Genomic DNA, 22,382 nt, shown 5'->3' with positions numbered 1-22,382 from the left:
ATAAATCCCACAAAGTAAAAGTGGGAAATTATACAAAAAACAAAAAACTCGGAGGCCACTTTATCTAGTCTTTGGTACATAGGATAATGGGAATGAAAATACTTCATTTTTTTGTATACATAAGACTGATTACCAGATTTAAATTTTGTAGACTGTTATAAATATTGCGTTCACATAATTGTATTTTCTTTCTAAAACCATATTATTCATTACATATAGTTAATATGATTATTTCGTTCTTCTGATATTATCGCGATAACATGCTATCTAGCTTTTTTTTTATATATATTCTAGATCTTAATATTGTCAAAAACAAAAAAAAACCTTCATATTTATCTAGAATCTATATTTTTTTTATCAGAAAACAAGCTTTAGTTATCCTAAAACGTTTGATTTTCCAATCCATTAAAAATCTAGTAAGTGTGATGGGATATTTTTGTGGGCTAAAAAAGTTAGAAATGGTGATACATAAAGTAATTACATGAATCATCGATTACTTCTAGCATTGGGGGGAAATAACAGTTGAAATTTATAGAAAAAAGGTAGAAATTGGAAGTGGAGCAAAGCACTGTGGGCAGTTTTGTCAGCTGTCTGAAATAATGATGGATTGTCAAATACCATCTGATAGTTAGTGGCTTTGGCAATAATGAGATTAAAATCCCACTTTGAAACTATGAAATTAGATTGCAAAAAAGAAAGGGGACAAATGCAAATGAGGTGTCAACTTTTAGCAGTAAAAATGATTGTTGAATGCCAATTGAGAGCTTGACTGCTAACAAATTCTCAAAACCCCCTGAAAAATATGATGTAAATTAGTTCTAGACGATGATAAATGTACAAATAATATTTCAATAGAGAAATCAATTATGTCTTCCACAACTTATTCTTGACCAGATAAATTTTAAGTTATACCATAAACTCTAAATCGACGTATATCTTAAAAAAACCGTGTACTACTGATAATTAATATATTAATGTAAATATTCACCGACTATCCCATAAAATGTACTTAGATTTGTATAGTTAGTGTCCTTGAGTAAAAGTATAAAGGAAGATTTTGGATGACGGGAAGATCAGCAACAAATTTCTTTACAATGGAAAAAAAAAAAACAACAATACAAATTTCTTCACAATGATATTATTTTGTTGGCCACAAAAGTGGAATAATTCAAAAGCATATCTCATTTTTCATCATAACGTGACACATTATTAATTTCATTAAAAAAAATGTTACCAGTAGGTTTGCATAATATTATTATAAGATTCCACAATTTCTTGTTTAGTTTATATTATTTCTCCCTTTTTAAATGTATATGGTAGGTCCCTTGGATGAATTTAATTTGAAGTAATATTTAAATGCAAACAATTAATTAAAAATAAATAAATGATTATTTATAAAAAAAATTGACAAGTTTTCTATTCTCTTTCTGGATCCATTTATAATATAATATTTCAATAATTGATTTAATATTATTGGTTGTATTAAATTTTTAGATCTCTATATATATGTAAATAGAAGTAGAGAGTAATTATAAAAATTATTCTAAACTCTCAAATATGCAAATATCAAAATTATTTTTGACCCCAAATCGAATTTATATACAAATAACTAATAAAATAAAGTTTGTTCACATTTTATTATTGTAATATTATTTAGTTATGCAAATAGAAAAATTGAAGCAATCGGACTAAGATGTATATATTAGATATTATTTTTTGAAAAAATCAGATAATTATTTATATTAAAAATTTAAAACGTAAGTTATAATTATCATATTTATGACGCTTAATTATCATTATTAATTATAACAAGTAAAAGGGCAAAACGAAAAATATTACGGGGTATAATGGACATTTAACAATATGCGGCGCAAAGTAAATTGCGGCGTAGTGAGCGCGGGAGAAGATTAGAAAGCAACGTTGTCAACTGTAGCGTCGACAAAAGCTGCACACTTTCTTTGTATATAAATAGCAAATCTTTGAGTTTGAAGAGATTTAACGATTGAATCAAGTTGTCATCTTTCTGTTTGAAAACTGACTTTTTATTTTTTATCCTTTAACGTAAAAGGCTTGTCTTTTTCGAGTTCTCTTCTCCTCTGGGATGTTGTGATTTGTGCTTGATATTGGTGATCGGAACTCGAATGGCAGCAAACGGATTCGTTGCCCATCGTTTCTATGCTGAGTTTCGGTGGTACTGTTCTGAAACAGTTTACTGGTAAAGGATTTCGAGTTCTTGTTTTGAACTTGTCTGTCGAGTTATTTGTATTCTGGAAGCTGAAAGTTTTTCAACGGAGAGGAACTGCGATGGACTGCTCAATGTCGTTTGTTATACGATAGATAGCTGTTTTTTTACTTTCTTTGTTCGTTAGATTGAGTGTTTTAGAAGGGTTTCCGAATCTTTTTTAGTTTCTTGGAGTTGGGAGTCTCCTGGTTGTGGTGAATTCTGTAAGGCTGTGGTTGGTTTTGTTGCTCTTCTTTGAGGAATTTCGGTAAAGGTTACTCTGAGGGTTTCTCTGAGATTTATTCAGGTTGAAGCGTGATCAAATATGGAGAATTGCTTGAAGGGTGGGATATGAATGGTGTTTTCCTGGAGTTTTGTGCTGGTTTTTTTTGTTGTATTTTAGTGAGACAGAAGCTTTTAGTTTGATTGTTGCTTGGCGCTTGGGTTAGTGTGTAGAAGTGGGAGAGAAGATGGAGAAGGGTGATAGAATGCTGCTGCCAACGGTGGGTCCTGTAATCAAGAGACGGGTGAGAAGGAAACAAGCCGGTAGAGGATCTTACAGGGGAAGCTAGGATCAGGAATTGTACTTCAAAGACGGGGTTGAACATAGGGATTTTATGGGTTTCTTTCCGTTTAGAATTGGGTTTTAAGGTTAGGATTTTTGTTTGCCGGGAGGAGGACAGATGGAAAGCCAATTGCAGCTGATGCTGAGGAGCCTTTGTTTTAACACTGGCTGGAAATATGCAATTTTCTGGAAGCTCGAGTACCAAGAACAGATGTGAGTGCCATTATTAGTATCTGGCCTGACTTTCAAGATTTTTTGATACAATAAAATCACCGTTACTGATAATTGTCGACCTCTTAAAGGATTTTCATGGGTAGCGAGTGGTGACCCATCGTAAATTGGTTCTTTATTTATTGATTTTAACAGCTTTTACGCCTGCAAATTTATGCAGGATATTGACTTGGGAGGATGCCTATTATGACATCAATCTACACCCAGATAGGAAATTTTTCATTGAGACCCCTCGCAGCTTGAATTATGAGCTTTATTCACATGATCCGTTGGGATTAGCCATGTCAAAGATGTCATATCAACTATATTCTCTCGGAGAAGGGTATGGCTTGTTCATAAACATTTTTAGCATATCCACTAAATTTCCTCATATCTATGTTTTACCGGCTTGTTTTTTTTTTTTTTTTTTTTTGTTTTTGTTTTTTGACTTGTGCTTGTTTTTGTTTTTTATCTGTAAATACAACCGACTATTATTGTAGCTAATGCTTGTGGCAACATCAACATGTCTACGAGGATCAGTGTTGTATGAGTGAAATACTTAGAAACCAATGAATTCTTTAACTTTCTTTTTTTAACGATTTGTTTATGGGAAGATGCACAAATGTTTGTTATATTTGATTTTTCTTATTTTTTCTATTTGCGCAGGATTGTTGGACAGGTGGCAGTTTCTGGGAAGCATTCATGGATATACTCAGATACACATGTTGCTGGTTCTTTCTCCACATCGGAGGTCAGGAATCTTTTTTGTTTTTAACAATGTTGAAATGATTCATTTATGGAATAGAGCTATTTACACAATTTAATTAATTCTTGTTGTGGCATCAAGTACCAAACTGATGGTTATTGTTCAAGAAAATAGTAAGGCTTACCTTTTTTTTAATTGTTGTGTGATTATGCCAAAATCTAGCTTGTTAGTTGAGACATATTGTGTTTATAACTGAAGTAGTTGTTAATTGCTTAAGAATTTCGTAATTCTTAGTGTAATGATCATTGTTATAGACTTATAGTTCACATGGTTAAGTGTCCTATATTTGGTCCCCCAATCACATTTTTGTGAGAAAGACTAAAAGCACACTGTGATTGTTGCACCTGGTGTTAGACTTTTCCATTTTGCAATATATGGGGCCCTTGAGTTTTTTGTACTAGGTTAGGGGTGCTTTGATTACGGTAATCACACCTGGAAGGGTCTCATGTTTATGAATTTTTGTTTAAATATGAGAATTTTGGTACAGAGTACCGTGGTTATTTTCATCTCATTAGAAGAGACTTTGGTATGTGAAACTAAGTCTAAAAGGGAGATATGGCAATAAAAGTGTTGATGAATGGTGTGAAACTTTTTGTTTCTTTATTGCAATTACGTAGTGCCTTTTCGCTCATTCTAATTGAAAACGTTTATGTTGTCCAGCCTTTTGATGGATGGCAAAATCAATTTTCAGCTGGCATTAAGGTGAATCTATCATCCTATTTGCTTCTATTTTATGCTATCAATGCTTATGTGATTATTCCATTGATAAGTGGAAACAAAAAATCACCCATTAGAAACAGAGTAGCAACTAAAACTTATGCTGAGAAGCTTCCAAAAATATTTTCTTTATGGCAATGGTCAGGGCTACATATGAACAACCTGGGAAGAATATTGAGGAAATATTTGAACTTGGTGTTGAAGCTGTATCCATGTTTGATTTGAGAGTGTTTTGTACATGAGTATAAAATTGTTGAGTTGGAGCTCAACTAATAATGCTTGTGGCTCGAGCTTGAATTTTGAGCTAGTAAAGTAGTTAAGATTACATGACCAGTTGTAACGTCCCGATCAATGATAAAAATAATTAGCCTTGTTGCTTAGGTGAACTCATTTTCAAACCGGCTCGAGCTCGATAAGTACCCATCTGAATCGATACATTGTTAAGAATTTATTTGCAACCTCAATTACAGCCTGATGAAAATGGTAGAGGAAATCAACCTAGCTAATTCTTTGCTAATATCATCACATTTTGCTATTAATTTCTTTGTTCTTCCTTTTCATCGCACCAAGACAAAATTGATTTCTTGGTGTTTGTAAAAATCTGCTATTTATTTATTAAGAAAGAGCAAGTGAAATCTCATGTCCTTTGAAATTCTACTTGCCATTTTGTTTCCTTTGGAAAGCAGCTTCTGAACTTATGCTGTATATATTAACCTTGAGTTTCTTCGGATTTTTTGTTGAGGCGTGATCATGATGGAGGATTTCTTGTCTTGCAGACCATTGCAGTTGTGGCAGTTATTCCACATGGAGTCATACAACTTGGTTCTCTGCATAAAGTATGTCATTAGCTAACTCGATAGTTCTGTTCGCTCCTTGTGATTTTTTTGATGCTTGCCACACTGGAAAAATCGAACAATTACATGCACTACTTGGCTGATAGTGCTTTGTATTGGTAGCACAGCCAATAAAGCAACTTATGTTTTCTTTTGATAAAAATTTTTGATAGATAAGGTATGTTCTTAGATATGTGTTCTAATTACAGATGCCATGAGGTCATTTGTGCTTGATGTCATGGTGTCCTATGTCAATTTCAATGTGTTGCTTGATTTTGAGAAAGTTAGGTAGACCTTGTTTGCTCTATCCTTCATCATCGTGTATGCTTCAGTTGAACGAGTTGATAAATAAATACTTTTCTCCTTTGGTTGACATTTGTTTGTGCAATATAGCAATAATTGAACCTGTACATTTAAAACCTAAAGAAACGGACAGGCACGATGAAATAAGCTCCAAAATTTCGGAGTTCCGCATGATATTTTCAGCCATCATCATTGATTGTCTAAATGATGACATTTAATAAGCACTTAGTTTAAAATACTTATATAAAGGAATCTCTGATTGTTAATGCCTTAATCCTAGTCCAGTTCTCCTGATATGGAAATTACATTCATTTTTATGTTTGAGCTGATCAGATCACCGAGGATTTGAAATTGATCAACCACATCAGAAATGTTTTTTCTGATCTGCAAGATTCTTTAGCCCGTGGTATTTCCAGTTCACTTCATAGCACCTTAAAAAATTCTTGTTTGGTGAGTGTCTCTTTCTCTTCTCTCGTTTTATTACACTTTCGATATATCCACTTGTATGTACATATAAAGTAGGTAAACTCATTTTCCACTCTTGAATGCTGTTACATGACTTGTCAGTCAGATGTCTGTGCGGGAATTCCGAATTCAGCAGGAATTCATGACCACAAAATGAAATTGGACAGCTCTGTTCGTGAGGATGGGACGAGCTTGTGTACTCAAATATGTTCATCCATAGGGAATAATCACGCATCTGTTTCTTCTCTATCGGGAGGCTCTGTAACACTTCAAATGAAGATGCGTGAAAGAGCCGAATGCTCAATACCGGGGAATGAAATTTCACTTCCCTCAAGTTCTGAAAGGATTCTTACTAGGCAGCAAAGACAAGAAGCAATGATATCTTTTTGTGAGATTAAGTGTGGAGAAGAAACATATGACCTCAAGGATTTGGGAAAAAGACAAGAAATCTTGAATCTGCCAGCTGTGAAGAATGTCAAGGGTGAATACTCGTATTTATATGATGCCACTCTACCGACTGATTGTCATCAGATGAACTTATCATGCCTTCCTTTGGAAAATCTCGATTCTCTAACATTTCAGGATCGAAGTGAATTTTATGTTCCAGAAACTCCAAGTGAGCAGTTGAATCCAGACTTCAAGAGCAATCTAGAATTACAAAGCAAGTTTAGTACTTTTGAGACGCATCTTTCTCCTTTCAGTTTTTGTACTGGCTATGAATTGTATGAAGCATTGGGACCCTCTTTTAGAAAGCAGAATAACTTGGTCTGGGAAGAAGAAAAAAATCACTCCGATATGGCTATTGAAAATCCTGAGGGAATGAGCAGTAGCAGTTTGCTGATGGAGAACCCTGATATGAACCTTTTGGATGCATTGGTGGCCGAAGTTAGTCGTAGAGAAAATGATGCAAACAGTGTGAAATCATGCCAAGAGACTGAGGAGAGTTTCTTTTCTACTGAAAAAACACCTTGCACAAGTGTTGGTACCATTAGTTCCACATGCTACTCGTGCTACTCATTTGATCGAGCCACATCAAGTAGCTTGAACTCAGTGCCATTTGGTATCGAGTCTTTGAAAGGTCTTTTGTCGCCCAGCTCTAGCAGAGGGAGTGAACCCTTGGAAAAGCCGCGAGAACCAGTTAAGATGAATAAAAAGAGAACCAGGACTGGTGAAAATTCTAGGCCAAGGCCAAGGGACAGGCAATTGATCCAAGATCGAATAAAGGAGTTGCGAGAGCTTGTTCCTAGTGGAACAAAGGTGATGTCCATACCTTTTTTTTCCTGATTTTGAAGCGTTTCTTTTTATTTTCAGTATAATATGTGCTGAAACTTCTAAATGACACAGTGCAGTATTGATTCACTTCTTGAGAGAACAATCAAACATATGCTCTTTTTGCAAAGCATCACTAAGCTTGCGGAGAAGCTGCATAAATACTCTGCATCGAAGGTAAGGATTTAATATTGCTCAATACATCCAGTAGGTTGGAATTCCTATTTACTAACGAGTGGGACTTGGGCACATAATATTGAGGTTCACTTATACTGCCTGTGACCTCAAACAACTGCTTAACAACTTAATTTGGTGATAGAATTTATAAAAATAATTATTTGCAATGAAAAGAGCATGATATGATTGCTAAGGAGAACTTCCACCCCACAAAGATGTTATCACACATGTTTGCATCTATTGAAACTATGCGTGGATAGCCAAAAATTCATTACCAACTGGGTTAAATTCGTTTCATGCTATTTGTGATCTGTTTTAATCTAGGAACAAATGTGTGATTTCGCAGTTGCTTGACAAGAACACAGATATGCGAAGATTTTCAAGTGAGCAGGGTTCGAGCTGGGCCGTGGAAGTGGGAAATAACTCCAAAGTTTGCCCGATAATAGTGGAAAACATAAATATGCATGGGCAAATGCTCGTTGAGGTACCAAAACGTTTCAATAGCTACCCATAGTTTCTGCAACCGACAACGAGAGTTCCATGATTTCAAACAATCAAATGAACTTTTTTTATCTAAGAGAGTATGGCAAGAGTTGAATGTGCCAGACAAGAAACACATTCTATATTTTTTTTATCTTCTAATCTTCACCATCATCCTCTTTTATTTATGTAGATGTTGTGTGAACGGTGCAGCCAGTTTCTCGATATTGCAGAAACCATCAGAAGTTTGGGTTTAACTATTCTGAAAGGTGTTTCTGAAGCATGTGGAAATAAGACCTGGATGTGCTTCGTGGTTGAGGTATAAATCTTACTATAACTGATATATTCAGGGAATTGATTCGCATCTGGCATTTTTCCCGAAGTGGCATTCCATTTGGTGAAGTAACTTAAGTGTCAAAAAAAATTGATGAAGACAGTTGCTAATTATTTGAATACTGGAGATCTAGAATCCAAGACTTCAATGCGTAGTCTTTGATGATCATAAACTCGTGAAGTTTCTTTTGTTACGTACACACTTCTCTCTTATTCGTTCATTTTCTAATAGTAGCATTACCTGCTTAGGGACAGAACAACAAAAGCATGCACCGGATGGATGTTTTATGGTCTCTGATGCAGATTTTGCAATCTAAGACTTCTAGTTAGTCTCCTGTTTCTCTAAGCATTGGTTATGTTGAAAAGCAGTTCATGATCCATTCACTTCAAATTTCAACCTCTCGAGTCAGCTGTCGACGGTGGGAATTTATTTTCGATGCTTCTTCACTATGACCACTCTCCACTGATTGTATTTTCTTCGTCACTTCCAATATCTGGTTTTTGTTTCCTCATTTTTTCTCAGATGTAGCTTGTTTTGACAGATGAATTATTTATTTTCTCTTATTAGTTTGAGTGAGATTTCTTTTAAAAAAATTTCTTGTGTCTTTGTCGAGGATGATTGATGTAATAGAAAACGAAATATTTGAGTAAGCGAAACAAGCAAGAACAAGTAAAATAGTACGTCCGTCTATTACAAAAATTGTAAACACAACATAATAGTGTCATATTTAAGCAGAGTCTGATTTCCAGAACTAATTTTCATACCACCAAGTTCGAAAGTGCTCGGACATACATACTGCTCTTTATAGATTAGACTTGGCACTCAAATATCGATCCCAACCTCAATCTAGAGATGAAGAAAGGGAAAACATAACTACTCAAGTTGCTAAATCAAATATCTTTCTTGTTCTGTAATATGTGAATCACATTCTTAAATTTGTCATTTGTAATGTAAATAATAAGCTTTATTATCAAATCATAATTAAGTTATCTTTGGATTTAAAATAATAGTTTTATCCAAATACAGTGATGTTTTTTTTGTACTTTGAGATGTTTGGTCAAATTTATTTAAAACAATTTATATATTCTTATATCTTATAAATAGTTTTAAATTGTTTGGATGAACTTATTTTAAACAACTCAAAGATGTTGATTATTGTAAGATCTTTTTCTTGTCAAAATTATCAAAAAAATTATAATAATATAAGTTAAACGTAAGTTATATGTGTGTGCATATATATATAATTTTAATATTAAAAAATAACTCTATTAATATATATATTTATAAAAATTGATGTTTTTTGGAAAAAGAAATATTTAATATTATTTTTATATGTATAAGTAAAATGTTGATTTAAAAAATTGATATTCTTTGGATAAAGAAAATATTTAATATTATTTTTATGTGTATAAGTAAAATGTTATTTAAAACATTGATGTTAATAATTTACTCAATAAAATCTTAATATTTTTATTTTTTATATTTTAATAAAAAGATAAAACAAAATCTTATTTTAAATTTAATAAAAGAAAAAGTGATTATATGTGAATTTAGGAAGCGATCATAAAGTAGAGATTTAAGAAGATATATAGGGATATTTTGGAGATTTTTGAAATTTTAAAATAAGAGTTTTTGAAAATAATGTGAGGTAAGCTTATAAGCTATAAAAACAGTTTATTATTTTGACATCTTATAAGTTATGTACAATTTTTTTATCAAATAAATAATGAAAACTTATAAGTTCTAACAAAAATAAAAATTTATAACATCAACAAATATAAGCTATATGAAATGAAAATATACATACTACCATTTGGAGTATTAAAAAAATGAATTATTTTATCTCAAAATTGGACAATACTTCTTAAAAAAATAACTCGCATGATGACACCCAAATCTGAAATTTAGGATGAGATATAAAGATTGTATGGCAATAATCCATATACCCGAGTTTGGTAAAAAAAAATAATTTTACAGATCGTATTTTGTATAATGAATTTTTTTTGAATAATCTATAAATAAATATTATTTTTATACCAGGAGACCTGTTCCTCAAGTTTTTTCCTACACCATCACCACCGCCTCGTGGAGCACTCTGGCACAAAATTAAACGTACGTGTCTCCGCATTTCTTCGAATCACCGACCGTGAAATGTTTGAATTGCCCATCAAACAGTTCTTCAACATCGTGGGTCTGTTGTCTTCTTAATCAAATCACACGAATTAATATTTTTTAACGGGTAATTAAACTCTCCTTTTCTTGCAGATTTTAATAGAAGCATTCGGTTTTTTAAGAAGGATGGTTCTTACAAGAAATACGTGTACAGCTGTATTGCGAACCGCTTCCAGTGGTCGAAGGCAGATGATGATGAATTCAAAGGAAGAAAGGATATTGACAAGTTGGATAAAAGCCCCGCAAATTATGATTCGGGAATTAGCAGGTATATTTCAGAGGAGGATGATTTTAGCATTTATAATGATAAATGGAAGCCGGATATTGCTTGGATTGCTAAAGCTCTGGATCCCGCTTTACAGTTGTGGAAGTGGGCTATTCCGAAAGGTTCGTCTGTTTTATCCTATTTTTGGACGAATTTGCAGAAAAGCTTAGATTTTTCTTAATAATTTGTTTGCCATTTGGGTTTTAAGTATGGTTAATCTGTTGCACGTTCTTGTAATTTGCATTTATTTGGGGAGGTAAGCCTTTTCGTGACTTGAAATTCGGATTGGAATTTAAGTTGCCTGTGGGTAGCATCCATGGTTTGCAGAAACCGACCTGGAACGGGAACGAGCCCCGTCTTGACGAAGTTTCGGGGTGTGAACGTTGATGCTTTCGATCGTCGTTTCGTAGATAAAAAACGTAGTGTTATCGGTGGAACGGTACGGATCGACGAAACGACATGGAACATAACGTTAAAAAGAAGAAAAAAAAGGAACGATAGTCGAGTCCTCGACCCACCTCGGGGTCGAGGTGGGTCACTCGTTTTTTGGGTCGAGCTCGACCCAATCTTTTTGTGAAGAGCTTGGGTCGAGCTCTTCACAATTTATGAAGAGCTAATTGTGAAGAGCTCTTGAGTCACAACTAGGTCGAGCTCGACCCAAACTCTTCGGTCGAGTTGAAGAGCTCGACCCACTCTTCTGGGTCGAGTTGGTCGATCTAAATACAAAATATCTTTTCAAATAATGTCTCTAAGTGAACCTACATCTGCGAGATATCTTTTCAAATAATGTACATTGCATTACTGTAAAGTAGTTTATTATTTGATTTGAAAGTACCGTGTAATGCTTAAATTTACCATTTTCTTGATTTGCATATCACACACATATGCATACTCAATTTTGTAGCTGAAATTATGCCGTACTCAGAATTATAAGGTATGAATATATTGTGTTTTCTTTTGAAGTAATACATTATATTTATTTATATTTTATATTTTTAATTTCGAAGTTGTTGAAATTTTATAAATATTTGTTCTTTGGTGTTTTGTTTGAAATTTTTAATTTTGTATAAGTCAATATAAGTATCATAAATCCTTGCCTGTTGTTTTCTAGAATTCTGGAGATTATAAAGTTAATACTTGCGTTGAAAGACACGAAATTTTATAAGGTACAATATCTTCTTTTTTCCAATTAGTTTGTTTCGAAAGTTTAATTGATTATAACCCAAAACTTTCTTAATAGTATATTTCAATTTTGAGAAGATTGTGAAAATTTCGATATATAACAAAGATATGCTTTATGATTCAATAAAATGTGAATAAAATTTTAAAAATATATTTTTACTATCTTGTTTTCATCAAATAATCTATTTAAATGATATTTATTTTGATTTACATATTTTTAAATTTTTTTTTAAATTTTCAATTTATATTAATTTTAAAAAATATTTGTGCCGTGACCGTTCCTGTAAAATGCCTTGAGAACTGGAACGGTGAACTCCGCGACCGCGATTGCGAACCATGGTAGCATCAATAATGGAGCCGGGCTTTTTTCTTGGCCTTAAAAAGGATGAATGGGGGTGGGGCTAAGCTCGAAATTATCTCAAATCCTAATTATTTCGAATGGACAGGACAAGCCTCGATTTATTAACGACATAAGTCTTTTTGTTGTTGGTTGTATTTAGATTTTACTCTTTTTTCTGGCGATGTATGAAATAACGAAGAGCCTTGTTTCGTTCCCTTGAATCTCATTCATCCGTTTGCCTATGAAGGACGTAGCATTTGGCCGGCATAGGGTTACTTAGTTGAAGCCCGACATCTGTCCTCTTCCCTATGAGGTTCCAGACCACTGAACATTCAGATACAGTAGTTAAGTTCAATCGAAATGGCATCTTTTGTTGAGTAAACAATGGCGGTGAATCATTGGGCGAAATGGTAAATCATTTGCTCAACTTTCGTTCCACTGACTTAGAAAACAAATTTCGTGTGGATTCGGATGATCGGAGCTAGGACTAGGAGACATGGATATGGAAATGATACTAGACTACACCGCCTATGGAAGAATGAATACTCATATCCATAAAAGGATTTTGTCATCCATTTTTCTTTAGTGGAAGCTTGAAAGTTGACAAATTTTCCTGGAAGAGAAGTTCATTTAGAAGTCAAGGGGAGCTATCAGCTACTTACCCAACCTTCATCTGCCTGCTGGAAGCATATGGTTTCCAAGGGATTTAGGAGGTGTAAAATAGATAAGGGAGCATTATAATGATGTGTGTGTGTGTGTGTGGATGTATGTATGTAAGAGTTGCTGCTTTTTCTCCCCGATCTCTTGGTTCTCATTTCTTGTTAGAATTTTTATAAAGCATGTTTATTATAACCGTGCAGAATTAATCGTTATCCATATTTCCCAAATGGAAATGAAATATGTTTTTTTTTTTCAGGAAACGGAAATGTTTACAAACCTCCACCCACGGATAGATCACTATCGGAAATTTTTTCCAGTATACAAAGGAGTAAGCTTGGAATCCAGGATTGGAGTCTGAGTGATCTTACTGTTGGGTTGTATCTCATATATCTTCAGCAAGCATCCACAGGTGCTATGGAGGACGTGAAGGGTGAATTTATCTCTTCGGAGGCCATTGTAATGATCAAAACCATTTTTGTTCTTGGCATCATAAAATTATCTTTGACCATTTTTTTTATGCAATAATTCTTATAAAATAATGTGCTTGGTGATTTAGGTTCAGGATCTCATCTACCACACAGAACTAGCAAAGGGAGCTTATAAAGATAATGCAACTGGTCTTGCTAGGCATAGCATGATCCGAGAAAATAACATTGTGAAGTTTGTAAAAAATTCTAGCGTGTTGAGACCTGGATATTATGTAGGAATCGACAAGCGGAAGAAACTCGTGATTCTTGGCATTCGTGGAACTCACACTGTCTATGACCTCGTCACCGATTTCATTTCTTCCGGCCACGAAGAAATCACATTTGAAGGCTATTCAACCCACTTTGGCACAGCTGAGGCTGCTCGTTGGTTTCTAACTCATGAAATAGATACCTTAAGGAAATGCCTTGAGAAGCACAAGGTGCCTTGAAAACTTTGTTGTTACGATTTTCTTTCTGGGTCAAGAATTTCATATTGCTGTTTTAGTGGTACTAATGAATCAACAGGGTTTTAAATTAAGGCTCGTGGGTCATTCTCTAGGAGGTGCAACCGCGTCTCTGCTTGCGATTATGCTACATAAGAAGTCTTTTAAGGAGCTGGGGTTCAACCCTGATATAATTGATGCTGTTGGATATGCCACCCCACCTTGTGTCTCCAAAGAGCTTGCTGAAAGTTGCTCCAGTTTTGTAACGACAGTGGTAATGCAGGTAAGTTCTAACTTGCCATTTAATTTGTCTTTTCTTTTGAATGTATAAAGTAATCACTTTGTTTATTTATTGTTTAAAACATTTTTACTGCTTTTCTTTAAAAAATTGGATTTGGGATGACTCGACTTTTTTTGTTGCTGCAGGATGATATAATACCGAGACTAAACGTAGCTTCTTTATCGAGACTGAGGAACGAAATTGTTGAAACTGATTGGTAAGTTTGCAAGGCATCATTCTTCGTGACAGACAAGGAAAAATCAGAAACTTTTGATTTCTGACAATCTTTCAATATAATTCAATGTGGTAATTAGAAATTCATAATTATTTGCTATTTCCCTGGAAAAATCTCAATCTTTTGGTGTGATGAAGTTACTGATTGTAATAATAATTTTGGGCTGGGTTTTTTGGTTTGTAATGACAATAGTTGCTGAGCTCTTTGCTTCACTTTTGGCAGGGTCAGTGTATTTAAAAGAGAAGATTGGAAAGGAGTGATAGATCTGGTTACCAATGCAAAACAAGTCGTCTCATCTGTGCAAGATGTAGCTCGAAAGCTTGCTGAATACGCCAAATTCAGAGGGCAGAGGGATAATTCTGGTATGTTTTGTATATATATGTGCACTTCTGAAAGCAAATTTGTAGTTCCTAGATTTCCCGTTAATTGTATGCATCACATGTTTGTTTTTTGTGATGAAAATATGAGATAGTCTTAACATCTGGGACTTAATCAAAATATGCAGATATGGATATAAAAAAGGAAGTTCCTACGGTCCCCAGTGTCAGTCTTGCTTCGAATCTTGTAAAACACGGGGGAGCACCGCACAACTTAGCGGAGGATCTGTTTGTACCAGGTACTGTGTATTATTTAAAACGGAACATGGATGCTGAAAGAAACAGCAGACACAGCGAGTATTTCACGTTGTTGAGGAGAAACCCAGGCGAACATTTTCAGAGGATTCTGCTTTCTAGCAACATACTTTCAGATCACAAATGTGATAGCCATTACTATGCCCTGAGGGATGTTCTTAAAGGCTTGCCTTCTTCTTTGAATGATGGAACTTTTTGACGAATATAAACACAATAGTCTCCTTTTTTTGCATCATCTTCAAGTATAAAGTATTAATTTTTTCGCCCATTTTTTCGATTAGTCACGCCCATGAACCATTCTCTCGATCAGGCCAACGATCCTTGATGTTCTTTTCGATGAAACGATGAGAAAAGAAACGAATATTGAGATGTAATTCGATTCCTAAAACAGAGGAAGGACATCTTTGGGAATGATGGGACTTGGTTCATCAAATCTGCCTAGAAGAAAGAGTGTTTTGTTCAAATTGATGCAAAACACGACAGATTTGAAGGCAAAATTATAGTCAAATTTTATGCGGCCGCATGTTTCCCCCATCTATAGTCAAAAGAAACTTGACAAGTTATTAAACTCATCTTGGATCCATTCCATACATAAATGGATGTTAATAGATGAGATTCAATATTCTTGTATCGTCTCGTTTTTGCATCGAAGTATCTATTACTATTATTAAGAATCTCTATAATAGAGACAAAAATGGTGTCTTGGTCTGTTTTTTGTTCTTCCAATTTTGCTGTTATACTAATATTACACTTTTGTTTTTATTTTTAATTTCAACAAACACTGTTTTTTTTTATTACAACAATTTAAATAGCACTTTAGTCCCTCGATATTAGTCAAATTTCACTTTAATCCCTCGATAATTATCAAAAAAAAATACATACGTACCGTGTGTGCAAAGTAGCTAGTATATCATGAAGCGAAGCAAAATCTAATATCAAATTTTAAGCGAGTGTTGAACGAATTGATGAACCATGTATAAAAAAAATTGAACTGCTATGTAAAGAAGCTCTTTTGAGGCCCAAATCAGACGAAAACTATATTTTTCGTAAAAAATACTCTAATTTTTTATACGAAACTTGTAATCATAACAACAAATCTTAATAAAAATAGAATGCTTGATTTACAAGCCAAAAAAATTTATTTATATCCATAAATAATTGAAATATATCTAAATTTAATTAAAGATTTTTTCATCCTAAAATCTATTATATAACATAAGTCTAACAGCTTGTTAATAATTGAATATGTTTATTTGTCTGTGAGATTATCTCACCATCTTTATTTGTGAAACAGATCAATCATGTCAATATTTACAATAAAAAGTAATATTTTTGGCATAAAAACTAATACTTTTCACCTAAATAGAATACATGTTTCACAAAATTGATCCGTGAAACCGTCTCACGCCAATTTTTAGTTGTATTCAAAGCTCAAAGTCATGTCCAAGTCCAGTCCCTTTACTTGATGAACAAAAACAAAAACATCCCTTTCATTACATCTCTCAATAAGGCATCCTAAATGTTAATACTAAAATTAGATATCGATCCCTATATTAAGGTTTGGACTTTGAAGATTTGCCTCCTCTTCAAACTACACTCCACTTTAATTAAAACATTAATTATCGGTGAGTTTCGGAATATTATTTTCTATGTTAAATCTAAATATTTTGGAAAATGAACCTCCTAGTTTTTGTCTCTCAATGGTCAAGCAATGATATTTTTTCGAGCAAAAACAAACCTCTTTCAATTTTTCTGATAGAAAGATTTTAATTCTTATTTTTCAATGAAATAAATCATTGTATTATTTTCTCTATGAAATACTTTTTGATCAAATCTTGGTTCAAGATTTAATGCAACAATGATTTCTCTTGTGATATATGGGCAAATGCGATGTTATCTTAGGTATTGTCCTAACGGTGCAAGTAAGGGGTGTAAATTTCAAAACATAAAGCGTTTAGTTTCTTCGATAGACCTAAGATATGAAAAGAAATGTCTATGCAACCTTACGATATTAAGTAGATTTAAAATGAGTGGTATACGTCTTTTGTGAGACGATCACATGTATTTTTATTTGCGAGACATGGTCAACAAAGTCATATTTACAAAAGAATTAATATTTTTGACATAAAAAATAATATTTTCTCATGAATAACTCAAATATAATATATGTATCAAAAAATTGATCCGTAAAACTATCTCACATGAGTCTTCTGATTTAAAATTTGTCTGATATGCGTATTAGTATTTTCCCCAAAAACTAAGGAGTATGTATCTTGTGAGATGATCTAACGAATCTTTATATGTGAGACAGTTCAATCCTATCGATATTCACAATAAAAAGTAATACACTTAGCATACAAAATAATATTTTTTCATGGATGATCCAAACTATAATATTTATTTTCAAAATTAAGTGAGAAACCAAACTATAATACTTTTTTTTTTGTTATTATTTTTATACACTATATTATATGAAAAAACCTGAAACCCTAGATACATATGCAATCATCCACACACGTGTGTCGGACCCACGTGCAAACTGTTTGTCTGCTCGACTAGAATTAGGAATGGCCGTATGTCGGCATCACTTTCCAACACCAATCTTTATCAATCAACCAAACATGCCCTTATAACTTACACTTCAAAACCTTGAAAAAAAAATTTATTTGACTAAACAACAAAATAAATTCTATATATATATGTGTATACACACGACAAATTTACATATTATATAAGCTACAAATACAAATAAATTGTAATCCCCCAAAAAGAGAGAGACAGAAGATGATATCTTTTCTTGAAACTTAGATAAATTAATATATTGATATTATTGAAGGTAAGTACATTCAATTTATTTGCCAACGATCGAGACATAAAAGTTTGTAACAGTGTGAAATAAATTTTTTTGAGACATGATAAAGTAGAAAAAAATCAACTAGTTATATGTATAATTCATGAATAAATTAAATAAAATGACTTGGAAAGTACGTACGACAATTGAAATAATACATGTAAAGCAATCGCGATTTAAATAATGTAATAAGATTCCTATGTGGTCTCAAAAAGCTTAACCAAAAAACACGATTTCACCTGGATTCAATTTTTTGTTCGGGGAAAAAAACAAAAAAAATAAAAATATAAGTTAAGATAAAAACCCATTAAATTAATTTTTTTGGAGAAGAATAATGTTATAAATGATTAATTTTATGGTTAGTGGATCACATTTGAGCTAATCACAACAACTAATACATATATAAATCGTCGGCTCAATAATTTAGAAAAATCATACATAAAATTTAATATTTTTTTAATGAGAGAGCGGACAGATTATTGGTTAAACTATACTCTTAGTTATTATATTATTATGAGTTATTTAAACAATTAAATTATTGATGATCAATATTCTATAAAATTTTGGTATATTATAGATAATAAAAACTCTTGTGAGACGATCTCATGAATCAATTTTTTGAGACATATTTTTACTATTTAGGTTATCAATGAAAAAATATTACTTTTTATGTCAAAAATATTACTTATTATCGTAAATTTAAACCGTCTCACGGATAAAGATTCCGTAAGACTGTCTCTCTATTAATTATAAATATACTTGCGTTATAATATTTAAATTTAATATGTTGTGTACAGCTTTAGAAGTTGAACTGATCTCGAATTATATTTATTCTTTATTTAAAATTTTACGAAGAGTTTGCTAAAACGAAAGAATATAAATAAATAACAATTGGCCACGTTGTTGATCTGTACTATATACTATGAATCTGGGTGATTAATGTCTCTTTCGGCTTTCTTTTTAACTCTTGTGTAAACTCATAATATTAATTAAATCCAATATTGCCCACTTACGAAAATCGTGTGTGGCAATTAATTTTTAACATGAATTTATGATTCATTATCAGATACATAATAATGATATTATCTTTTTTTTTTTAGCTATTGAACAAGTTACAACCAGTCATTTGACATATATATACCCTGAGTAAAATTTTATCCGCAATCCTAATTATAAATATACATGAAAAGTTACAATTTCGAGTTGGTCTCATTGTGATTTTGTCCTTTTGTATAATCAAATTTCAGTCTTAGTCAATTATTTTTGATTTTTTTCTATCCAAGACGATACCGATTATGTTCGTCGAATGTATTTCGACATTCGATTCACGGAACCAGCTTGATTTATTTCTTAAAGTTGGTTACATACATAGCCCTTTATTTTCCAAATACTTATTACTCTTTTGGAAAAATAGCATTAGTGATTAGTAAATTTTCTGATAAATAAGGGAATCGAATTTTTAAAATAATAAGAAAATAAAGTCTCTATAGTTGAAGAAAGAGGCGTGGAGTACTTAATCGAACACAGTACCCCAAATAAACGTGTTTCCAAACAAAACATAAAACTCCAATTAAGTTGAGCCAAGAAAAAAATAAAATGAGCAAGAATAATGTTATTTTTAAATAAATTTATTATTTAAAAAAATATGGTGTATTTGATTGAAAGTGTGAACAGGGGATTACCTAGATAAGTTCATACTATTTCTGACAGGTTGGTTGAAAACTCCTCCTCACATTATTGTCCCTAAAGTTGATTATTTTAATGATCCCGATGAGTTAACATTAATTCTTGTCTTCTTGGTTTAGTGGCCAACAAATACACATGATTTTAATTGATATATACATATATAGACACACACACACACACACACCAAGCATTGTACGTTCAAAGTGTGTACTATATATATCGTGATTTAATAGACATATAAAATTGTTTATCTATATTTTCAATGGGTTCAAAACATTATTTAAAAACTGTTGGGGTGCAATAATTGTCTTTGTTTGGTAGAGCGATCGAACCATGGTGCTTGAGCTGCTGTGCGGTTTAAAAGATTTGAGTTGCATTATTACCACCAGCTATAGCTTTTGGTAAAGCGGTAAGCACTCGTCTTACAATTGGTATCAGAGCCAAGGTCATGAGTTCGATTCTCATTGATTGCAAGGAGTGCAATTATTGGGAGGGAGATTGTTGGATGCAATAATTGTCCTTGCTTGGTAGAGCGATCGAACCATAGTGCTTGAGCTGCTGTGCGGTTTAAAAGATTTGAGTTGCACCATTACTACCAGCTATAGCTTTTGGTAAAGCGGTAAGTATTCGGTCCTACAAAAAGCATCAAAGAATAACGTCTATGCAAATCTTGTGTCCTCCACTGCTAAAATTATAAAATTAAATAATTATTACTTTATCAAAAATTATAATTAATTGGCAGTAAATATCAGATCTTTTATAACATAGACAAATTATTTTGTCCAACGATAAGAAAATTTCAAACATGCAATAAAGATGTGTGGTAAATTTTAGTTTGTCGGCAGTAGATTGATATATGTAACTTAATTAAAAGTAAAAATTTGGGAAATATATTTAATGACTCATATAGATATCTCCAATATTAAAATATTTGATGACGATATGAAGCTTAGAGCAACAAAATACCATTTTGGTGCATAGTTAATTGCTCCAACCAACGTTATGTTTGACACCAAAATAGAGATTTGCTACAGTGTTGCACCAAATTTGGTGCAACACTGTAGCAATAGCATTTTTTTTTTCTTTTTTTTAATTTTTGTAATTGTTTTTTATTGTAATTTTACTTAAAGTCTAAATATTATATAATTAGTTTTATAATCTAATTTAATTATAAAAATGTATTAATTCAAACAATAAATTTTAACAAAGTGATTTTAAAAAACTTGGATATTTTAATTTAATACATAATTAATAAAGATAATATTATTATGTTAATAAATTATTTGTGATAAATTAGTTGTAGTAAATAAAATAGTATAAAATATGCCATGAATATCTTAATTATGTAGTTATAATTAAATTAATCAATATTGAATACAAAGATACAAGTACAAAAAAAATTAAGATTTCAAACACTACTTTTTTGAAAATCAAAGAAAATGATACAAAATTAAATAAACAAACATAAAAAACACTAAATTATTAAAATTGATATTACAATACAACATAAAATAAAATAAGATGACAACACTTAAAATCAAAGATAATGATACAACATAAACCTAAACAAGATAATAAACAACAAACTATTAAAAATCATACCACAATACAATAAAATAAGGATGACAAGCAGTTAAATTTAAAACGGAGGTAAGCTGGATCCAGATCCTCCAATGTCTCCAAAATATTTTCCATAGTCGAGACTATCACGTGCACGTTTCCTTTCTTCCCTCTCACTCAAAATTCTTGACTGTTCGGCCCTAAAATTTTCACGCAAAGATGAATCTTGAATTGAGTTGAGATCGATTACCAAAATTTTGTTTTCTTCTTGAAACCTAGTCAAATCCAACATTTGTCAATTTTGTTCTATTTTTGTTTCATTTTGTTCTAATTTTCGTTCAATTTGTTGCATACGTTTTATCTGTAATTCTTTGTTATGTTCACGATAAGCATTTCCAGTTTGGATTATTTGGGGGAATCCGTTGCTTGTGTGTCCGATTGTTGAGAGTCGAAAAATTCAATACCTCTTTGAATTGTTGACCGTGAATGATTTGACAAAGCTGCAAATTTCTCCATATCTTTCATAATAGACCATACATGATCAATCTTAAAACCTTTCTTGAAATTAGAATCCTGTTTCATTAACTCTTTTGCACGAATTATCTGTATATAAAATTAAAGTTAAGTTAAATAATATAAAAAACTGATAATAATATAAGTATAGATATTCTATCAAAACAAAACTCACAATATCCATATCTGAAGCACCGCTTGGATGGAGTTGTTCAACTTGTTGGATGCATGCGTTTAATTTACTAATCGCCGCCAATATTAAGCCCATACGAGATTGCACAGATCTTTTGTTACGAACTTCAGTCATGTCGGGTGCTCTGGAACTGTTGTGGCTTTGCTCGACACGACTCCAAAATTGATTTCGAGATTGGTTTATGCCTATGATAGGATCTTGGAAAATGTCAAGATAAACATGACAAATGTGTATGTCTTCTTGATATGAATAAGAAGCAGTTCGTGCATTCGAAGCCATTGAAACAAAAATATGTTGGGAGATAAGTATAATATTTATTATATAGAGAATGATAATGGTGACTCGAAATGAAATTATGTTATATCTATATATAGAATGAGTGATACTAGATGATATGAAGTTGATGGTTGTGATTGAATGAAATCTAATCCAATGGTGAACAAATCAGATCAGATTTTTCGTATATAGGATAAAGATCCTGCGGTTCCGATTAAATGAAATCTAATCCGACGGAGTATAAATCGGATCAGATTTTGTAAATATAGGATAATGATCCTATGGTT

General features: G+C 32.3%; 2 protein-coding genes across 3 annotated transcripts; both read left to right on the top strand.

Annotated features, from left to right (window-relative positions):
* Positions 1–1,924: 1,924 nt before the first annotated feature.
* Positions 1,925–9,012, top strand: LOC142522609 (transcription factor EMB1444-like). 2 transcript variants are annotated; one of them, XM_075626116.1, is made up of 11 exons: positions 1,925–2,999; positions 3,178–3,339; positions 3,663–3,747; positions 4,423–4,464; positions 5,256–5,315; positions 5,949–6,065; positions 6,183–7,337; positions 7,425–7,526; positions 7,873–8,010; positions 8,200–8,325; positions 8,595–9,012. In XM_075626116.1, exons 1-11 carry the CDS (start codon positions 2,905–2,907, stop codon positions 8,667–8,669), a joined length of 2,157 nt encoding a protein of 718 aa, XP_075482231.1. In that variant the 5' UTR covers positions 1,925–2,904; the 3' UTR covers positions 8,670–9,012. The 2 variants fall into 2 exon arrangements, with proteins under 2 accessions (XP_075482231.1, XP_075482223.1); XM_075626108.1 differs by having other exon boundaries at positions 1,926–2,999; positions 8,589–9,012.
* A 1,385-nt stretch (positions 9,013–10,397) lies between these two features.
* On the top strand, positions 10,398–15,576 carry LOC142522601 (uncharacterized). Its single transcript, XM_075626096.1, has 8 exons — positions 10,398–10,531; positions 10,606–10,899; positions 13,216–13,415; positions 13,516–13,866; positions 13,952–14,152; positions 14,296–14,366; positions 14,607–14,746; positions 14,890–15,576. Exons 1-8 carry the CDS (start codon positions 10,492–10,494, stop codon positions 15,213–15,215), a joined length of 1,623 nt encoding a protein of 540 aa, XP_075482211.1. The 5' UTR covers positions 10,398–10,491; the 3' UTR covers positions 15,216–15,576.
* Positions 15,577–22,382: the final 6,806 nt, after the last annotated feature.

The sequence above is a fragment of the Primulina tabacum genome, chromosome 2 (genome assembly GCF_025594145.1).
Source record: "Primulina tabacum isolate GXHZ01 chromosome 2, ASM2559414v2, whole genome shotgun sequence".
Lineage (NCBI taxonomy): Eukaryota > Viridiplantae > Streptophyta > Magnoliopsida > Lamiales > Gesneriaceae > Primulina > Primulina tabacum.
This window is presented reverse-complemented; position numbering and strand designations above follow the sequence as displayed.